Raw genomic sequence first — 8,690 nt, 5'->3', positions numbered from 1 at the left:
GACTTGGGCTGAGTGCACCTTAGTCTTTAAACTGACATCCCTGCTCTTCATAATGTTAGAGAGGTCCTTGATAGCAGATTTGTTCAATGCAATATGGCTCCTGAGTTCTGAGCTATTTCTTCTATGCATATTGATTGTGTATCCAGATAATTTCAAATCTTGGGCAACCACAATCTTCTCTCCACTTAGCATGATGTATATATGATCCAGTTCACTGCCAACCCAAAGCCTAATAGTTCTAATCCACCAGCTTCTCTGCAGGGAGAAGGATGGGCTATCTCCTCCCATGAAATTTACAGCTCTGAAAACTCTCTGGAGGGTCAGCTATGAGTTGGTTCCGACTCACCAGTACACAACAACAGCTACACCACTTTTGTTTTTGTTATTGTTGTTGTTGTTGTTGTTGTTGTTGTTATGTGCCATCAAGTCACCTGTGACTCGTGGTGACCCTATGTACAATAGTTCTGAATCCTACCCTATCCTGAGCTAATCTCATCGTCTCTGACAGACCTACTCCCATTTCTGCAGTCCCTGAGTCAGTCTGTCTCCTCCTGGGTCTTCCTCTTCTGCACTGTCCCTCCAGACTTGATGTCCTTTACCAAGGACTGGTCCCTCCTGGCCACGTGCACAAGGTATGTGAGACAGAACTTCAAAATCCTTGTCTCCAGGGAGCCTCTTGTTTTCACCCTTTCCAGGACAGACCTATTTATTCTCCTGGTGGTCACGGTATGTTCCACCCTCTTCTCCAGCACCACAATTCAAAGGCATCGATTCTTCTGTCATCTGTAGTCATTGTCCAGTTCTCTGATGCATAGTAAGTAAATGCAAAGACCATAGCGTTTATCAGGCACACTTTAATCTCTAGACTGACATCGTTGCTCTTCAGTACTCTAGAGAGGTTCCTGACAGCCAGCTTTCCCAGTGGAATTTGTCTTTTCAGTTCCTAACTGCTGGTGCCAATAGTGTTAATTATCAAATGAAGCAGGCTGAAATCTAAATCTAAATCTCAGTCTAAATCTCTTCTTCCTCTATCCTGGAGCTGCCGATTGGCCCAGTGGTAAGAATCTTTTGTTTTTTCTCTTGATGTTGATCTTCAATCCATATCCATATTGAAGACTACAGTCCTTGAACTTCTGCAGCAAATGCCTCATGCCTCCTCAGTTTTGGCAAGTAAGCTTGTGTCATCTACATAATGCAGGTTCCTCCAACCCTGATGCCACATTCCTCTTCATAAAGTCCAGCCTCCCGAATTATCTGTTCCACATATAGATTGAAAAGGTATGAGGATAGGATGTATTCCTGACACACACCTTTCCTGGTTTTGAGCCATGCACTGCTTCCTTGCTCTGTTCTGACTACTGCTTCCTGGTCCAAGTATGGGTTTCACATGAGCACAATTAAGTGTTCTGAGATTCCTATTCTCCTCAAAGTCAGACACAATTTGTTGTGAGCCACAAAGTCGGATGCCTTTGCACAGTCAATTAAACACAGATCGACATTCCTCTGGTACTCTCTGCTTTTTGGCCAAGATCCAAGTAACGTTGGCTATGATGTGCCTAGTACCACAGCCTCTTCTAAATTAGCCTGCACATCTGGCGGTTGCAGTATAAATCCATACTCAGAGCTGTGACATTCAGTTTTCCCAGGTTAGAACAAATTAGAGCAGATCGGCTTCATTTCTGGAGGCATTAAACTGTTACATCTGGAGTTTTTCTGTCTTGTTCCAACCCAGTCCTTTGTTGTACTTTCTAGAGTTGTTTCTTCGCTCCGCCTCTCTGATCTGTCTAGAGGAGGTGAGACAAGAAGAGCTATTGAAACACTGCTCTCTCTTCAGCTTCTGACTTGGGGGCGGGGGGGGGGGGGGGCGGATAACTTGTTTTCTTGTTAAAATGTGATTAACGATGACTTCATGTTTAATGATAGATTTCAGATCGCAGTTAATCTGAGTGTAGAACGCTATGCCCTGGTGTTTGGGGTCAACACGTTCATTGCCTTGGTGATCCAGACCATAATAACTCTGGTCGTAGTTGATACAAGAGGACTGAAACTGCCAATTAGCATTCAGGTAAGTTGGGTTACTTCTGTTTTCCTACTGTACTGTTAATGGGAGGGGAGCGAAACTAGGTTACTACTCCAGAGATTTTTTTTTCCTCAGCCTTATAACTGCCAACATGTAAACTTCTGGAAGAAGTTCTTTGGCACATTTAAAAGAAACAATCCCCTAATTATAGTAGTGTAAAGTCTTTGAGTCTCAGCTACTCCATAATCTAAGCAAGAGGCCTCAGTAGGTATTAGCAACAGTGTAGCTCATCAGATTTTGCAGAACATTGTCTTTTTATTGGTAGCATACCCAACCAAACCTATCCATTTGCAATTTCTATTCACAAGTTCAATGGCATTGTGTATGTACTTCACATTGTGTGGCCTTTCCCTCTATCTCTATTTCGTTCCTTCACCGTTGACATACACTGCCTGCCCATTCAAGCTCTTTTGATGGGCTGTTGGCAGTTGACCCTTGTAGATGGTTCTTTGTAGAAGTACAGTGTTCAAGGCAATTGGACTTAACTGTAGTGCAGTGTGAGGGGCTTCAGTATCACAGTGGTCAAAGCATTTGGCTGCTAACCAAAAGGTCAGCTGTTCAAACCTACCAGCCATGCTGACGAACGAAGATGAGGCCCTCTGCTTATTTGGCATCAGTGGTGGTAGGTCTAGGTGGTTCAACAGTGGCATGAGGGGATGGGTATAAAGATGCAGACGGTCGGGTTTTATGTGTAACTGTTTTCCCCCCAGTTTTTCGTTTATGGGAGCTACTTTGCAGCAGTTGCTGTGATTTTTCTGTTGAGAAGCATGTATGTTATATACTCGGCCAGAAGCACCAAGCGGATGCTGCAGAGTTCAGCCGGTCAGCGGAAACCAAGGAGCCCACACCCGGAGGAGCCAAGTCCTGTGACCACAGAAATAAAGCTCTAGCCTCTCACGCTGACCTCTGATCGGGGACTCTGCAGGCCCCAAAGTCCACAACAGATAGGGTGAGCTGTTCTGTCAACTTGACGTACTTTGCAGGTCTGGACTCTAGTGACACTTTCCAGAACCTCAGCTTTAAACCAGACAACTTTGTGCCTCTCATTTCCATTCACACAACCCAAGGGGTGGTGCCCCATGAACAGGAGTGACTGAGAAGTCCTGCCTTGGAGATGCAGATAGCCTGACAGCCATGGAAAACTCCAGCAGCTGAGGACTGAATGGTCCCCATTTGTGAGAAGACATTTTCTTCAGACTGGTCTGTGGTTTGCTCTAGATACTTGTATGATCTGACAGAAATACACAGAGGGCAGCTTTTATATCACATAAGTCATTTTCCTTTCTCTCCCATTAAGTGTATTTATCATTTACAGTTCTCAGAGAGAATCACCAGGTTCAATGCCATTTCTACAGACTCGTCAACTTTGATAACTCAGCATTACTCACATGCTGGTATCGGACTCTTCATCATGTGCTCTGCTGACGCTGTTGTTCAGAAACTACCTCAGGAATAACTCCAGAAATGCTTATTAGTCAAGAATGACGTTCGCTTTTCACTGGCCCCTGGCAGACGCAGATGCCTTAAGCACAGAGAGATGTGAAGCTATGTCAATGCTGTGTCAAGCTAAAAGCAAAACCTTGGACAAGGACTTCCTGTGTATTTTTCTATAAATAATAAAACATGAGTGGGAAATATATTTTTTTTAAGTGTGCTAACATAGAAGCAAGCCTTCTTAATTTTGGGGATCGTGCTGGAAGTGTTCTGAGTATGTGTTTCCTCATTCAAGTCATGACACAATCTGACACTAGAATACTGGATGCTGATTCTGAACATTTGTCATTCAGATATGCTTTTCTCCAGATCCTAAACCTCGGTCGCTAAAGATGAAATAAATGTACTGCCTTCCGCTGTGCATAGTGGAGGGGTGAAGAGCCCAGACTTGGGACTGGAGTTCGGGAAGGTCAGGCCTCCATCCTGGCTGAATAGTTTGAAATCCAGGCAGGTTGCCACAAGAAGCCTTCGTTCCTCACTTTGGAAATGGAAGCATAACCCACTAACTAGAGCTGTTTCATTTCTAGTAAGGATTAAATTAGATAAATACACACATTCCTTGAAATGAAGGTCTAGAATGTCCCACGAATGATAGTTAATAGTTGTGATCTACCCCACAAGCAATGTTATTCCCTAAAAAAGGACAGTGAGCGTGGAAAGCATTGACTCGGCTGGCACAAGGACTTAAAACACATCCTGCTTGTCAAGGTGCTCCGTCTTTACAGAAGCAATCTGTCCCTCTTCCTCACACGGAACAGTTGGTGGCTTGAAATCCCCGAGTCCTCGTCGACTCGACAGCACATAGCATCAGCAGACTTTCCGCTGCATCCAGTACACCAGCAGGTCACTGCTGAGTTCCACTGAGACACTCCAACTCACAGTGACCGTGTGTGCAGTGGGAGGGAACTGCCTAGTCCTGCCCCATGCTCTAATCCCTGCTTTGTTTGAGCCCTTGGCTGCCGTCACTGTCAGTCCAGCTCATTCACGGTCTTCCTCTCTTCTGCTTTTCCAAGCATGATGTTCTTCTCCAGAGACGGCCACCTCCTAATAAAACGCCCAAGTGTGTGAGACGAGGTATCATCATCTGTGCTTCTGAAGAGCATCCTGGGTGCCCATGTCCTAAGACTTCATTCTTTTGGCAGCTCATGGTATATCCAATATTCTTTCCCAGCACCACAATCCTAAGGCTTCAGTTCTCCTTCAGTCTTTTTATTCAGTGTCCAACTTTCACATGCATATGGAGCAATTGAAAAGACCATGGCTTGGGTCAGGTACACCTTAATGTTTAAACTGACGTCCTTGCTCGTTAGCATTTCAAAGAGGTCTTTGACAGCAGGTTTCCCCAATGAAACATGGCTTTTGGGTTTTTGAGTGTTAACTGCCATGGGTGTTGACAGTGGATCCACTTCAGTCTTCTCTGCGTCTTCATAATGTTGCTATTGTCCTAGTTGCAAGGACTTTTGTTTTCCTGCTATTATGATGTAAGTAATCCATACTAAAGACTGAGGCGCTTTGATCTTCAGTCAATGCTTCAAGTCCTCTCCACTTTCTGCGAGTAAAGTGGTGTCATCTGCATAATGCAGGTTGTTGGTGAGTCTTCCTCCAGTCTTGGTGCCACATTTTTCTTCACATGGCCTATGTTCTCAGATTACTTATTCAGCATAGTGATTGAATGGGTGTGATGAAAAGAGGCCAGCCTGCCACACACGTCCTGATTTTAAGTCATGGAATATCCCCTTGTTCTGTTTGAATAACTGCTCTTTGGCCCATGAACAGGTTCTGCTTGATCACACTTAAGTGTTTTAAGATTCTTAGTGTTATCCATGTTTTACCATGAGTCACAGCTGACTTTCAGATGCACAGGAAGAAATGGACAATACCGTGACTTGCATTAGGTGCATCTTAGTCTTTAAATTGACATCCTTAATCTTTAGGACTTTAACAGGCCGTTAAGAGCTGCTTTTCCCAATGCAGCCTGTCTTTTCACCTCTGACTGCTGCTACCATAGATATTCATTGTGGATTCAAGTAATAAGAAGTCATTCATAACCTCATTCTCTTTTCCACCTATTGCCCATCAGTCCAGTGGTGAAAATTTTTATTTTCTTGATGTTGAGATGTAACTCATATTGAAGGCTATAGTTGTTGATTTTCCATGGTGTTTCAAAATCTACTCACTTGCAGAAAACAAAATTGTGTCATCTTCATGATGCAGGTTGTTGATGAGTTCCTCCAATCCTGATAGCACAGTCTTCTTCATATAGTCCATCTTCTTAAATGATTTCCTCAGTAAACAGACTGACTAGGTATAGAGAAAGGATACAACCCCAACACATAACTTTCTTGATTTTAAATCATGCCGTGTTCCCTTCATCTGTTTGGACTTCATCTGCTTCTTGGTCTGTGTATAAGTTTTGCATAAGCGTAATGAAGTGTTCTAGGATTCTAATTCTTCTCAGCGCTAGATATAATTTATTATAATCCACACAGTCAAATGCATTTGCATAATAAATAAAACCCATGTAAACTTTTTTCTGGTATTCTTTGCTTTACCCAAGATTTTTTGACGTATTCCTCATATTCCTCCTCCTCCTCATCTATTTGATGATATTCCTCATACCATCGCCTCCTCTGAATCCAGCTTAAATTTCTGACTAGTGCCAGCTGGGTTTTTTTTTTTTTTTTTAAATTTTTTTTTTGCCAGCTGTTTTTTAAAAATAAGGTTCATCAGTAATAATACTGTTTGATAGTTTCTGCTCTCTGGTGGAGCGCCTATTTTAATAGGAAGAATTACAAATATAGTTGTTCTTGTTATGTGTCATTGAGTCCCCTGTGACTTATAGCAGCCCTATGACAATGGCCCTAAATCCTGCTCTATCTGGTGCCAATCTCACTGTCTCCGACCCCATTATCTCAGTCACTGAAGCAGTCCACCTCATCAAGGGTCTTCCTCTTTTGTGCTGTCCCTCCACCCTCCCAAGCATGATGTCCCTCTCCAAGGACTGGTCCCTCATTACAACATGTCCAAAGCATGTCAGATGAAGCTTCAGAATCCTTGCCTCCAAGAATCAGCCTGGTCTCACCCTCTCTAGGATGAACATCTTTATGTTCTCCTAGCAGTCCATGGTATATTCAAATTCTTCTCTAGCACCACAACTCAAAAGCATCAATTCTTCTATCATCCCTAGTCATTGTCAAGCTCTCTCAAGCATAGCAGGTAATGGCAAAGACCATGGCCCGAATCAGGCACACCTTAGTCTCCAGACTGACATCATTGCTCTTCAGTACTTTGGCGAGGTGTCCGACAGCAGACTTTCCCAATGCAATTTGTCTTTTAATTTCCTGGCTTGATGGTACCAAGAGTGTTGATTTTGGAGCCGAGCAAACTAAAGCTGTTAACTATCTCAGTCTCTTCACCATCTATCATGATGCTACCGATTGGCCCAGTGGTGAGAATCTTTGTTTTCTTAATGTTGATCTTCAGTACATATTGAAGGCTACATGTAGACAGTTTTAAAATGGGGAAGAACATGACAACACTTTGTTCTATTGTGTATAGAGTCATAATTTGGAACTAACTCAATGACATCTAACATCATACACCCAGGAAACCCGATGGTGAAATGTTTAAGTGTTCAGCTGGTAACTAAAAGTTTGATGGTTCAAACCTACCCACAACTCGGACAGATTTGAGGAGGAGGGGCTCCCGTGAAGAATTTGGCTTGGTCTCCACTTGGCTGTGTTTCTTCAGCACCTGTCCACCTAGCATGCACAGATGTATGGATAAGTGAAAAAGCGTTACTGGCTTGAGGAGCAGGGAGTGATGGGGACCCCTAGCTTATCGACTTGGCCGCACATGAGGGCTAAGGCTGAATCAAGGGACTAGCCATCCTGGAACACAGGACGAAGTGTGGGGCCCTGAGTGTGCAGCTGATGCCCATTTGAATCTAGCCACAGATGGCTGGTGACGAATTGACCAGAACCCAACCAGATGAAGAGAATACGATCCATGCTATGAGCCAGGGTTGACTGCTGCGCCCTGCTGGCTTGCTCTGGATTGGGCTGGCTTTTGCTTGTGGATGCAGGTGCTCAAAGTTTCCAAACTGAACAGAAGATTATTCAGAAAAAGGGATATTCTTGTTCCCTCAGTACTGTTTTGATGAGGTTGGACAAATCAGCAGTTGGCTATATAAACTGGGGATATTAAGGCATGAAGTCGCCAGCTAATACACTTTAACGAATGTAGTTACATGTAAGATGATTGTAAGGGGAGAACACTCATTTGGCCCTGAAACCTGTGTGAGGCATCACTACTCTGTGGGATAGAGTTGTTACAAGTCGGAGTGTTTGGATGTGCAAGATCTGGAAGTCGTTTGATCTGTGGTGCATAAGGAAATTATCATTTGGAACCAACTGCATATAATAACAGCAGTGTAGATTGAAATTGCCTCAGTTACACACAACAATCTTAAATCTCAATAATGTTGTTGTTGTTGTTGTTGTTGTTGTTGTTGTTGTGTGCCATCAAGTCAGCTGCAACTCATATCGACCCTCTGAACAACAGATCTGAACCTGGCCCTACCCTGTGCCAACCCCCCCATCTCTGATACACTCACGGCCATTCTGACAGTATTAGTCGAATGCACGGTGCCCTTGTATCTATGGCATTTTCTTAGTTGCCAATGTTCTTCTTCATCTACTGCTTCAATTTATAGAATCTAACAACTTGCTTTGTGGTGTTCTACATTCAAGTGTTAAATACAGAGATTCATCTCCAGATGCTGCATTGTAAGGACATCTTACCTATTATAAATGTATCTCCTGTTTGAAATACATCACAGATTCCACCTGGCAGACAGTCAGTACCATGCTGTGAGCTATATTAAAAAGCATTTCTGAAGCTGACACGACTCCAGGTGATTTCTATGTAAAATTAGAGGTTTCCTGTGTTGTTTTTCTTTAATCAAAACAATTTTTTTAAAGAACTGGCAATCTAAGTATAACAGTCTGCCACAACTTCTTTCTCATTTCCAAATATTTTATATGTTGTTGATTGCCTTCGAGTCAAGCACGACTCATAGCGACCCTATGAACAAAAGGCCTGAAGCACCTCTGCA

At 43.2% G+C, this 8,690-nt stretch overlaps 1 protein-coding gene across 1 annotated transcript in view; it reads left to right on the top strand.

The window, feature by feature from the left end:
• SLC19A3 (solute carrier family 19 (thiamine transporter), member 3) overlaps positions 1-2,970 on the top strand; it is a 14,192-nt gene extending 11,222 nt beyond the window's left edge. Inside the window, exons 4-5 of the mRNA XM_006890325.1 lie at positions 1,924-2,065; positions 2,791-2,970. Coding sequence (XP_006890387.1) covers positions 1,924-2,065; positions 2,791-2,970 — 322 coding nt within the window. The remainder of the gene's footprint in view (positions 1-1,923; positions 2,066-2,790) is intronic.
• The last annotated feature ends 5,720 nt before the right edge of the window (positions 2,971-8,690 follow it).

This window comes from Elephantulus edwardii, unplaced genomic scaffold (assembly GCF_000299155.1).
Source record: "Elephantulus edwardii isolate Elephantulus edwardi_28Jun2011 unplaced genomic scaffold, EleEdw1.0 scaffold00087, whole genome shotgun sequence".
In the NCBI taxonomy this organism is placed as follows: Eukaryota; Metazoa; Chordata; class Mammalia; order Macroscelidea; family Macroscelididae; genus Elephantulus; species Elephantulus edwardii.
This window is presented reverse-complemented; position numbering and strand designations above follow the sequence as displayed.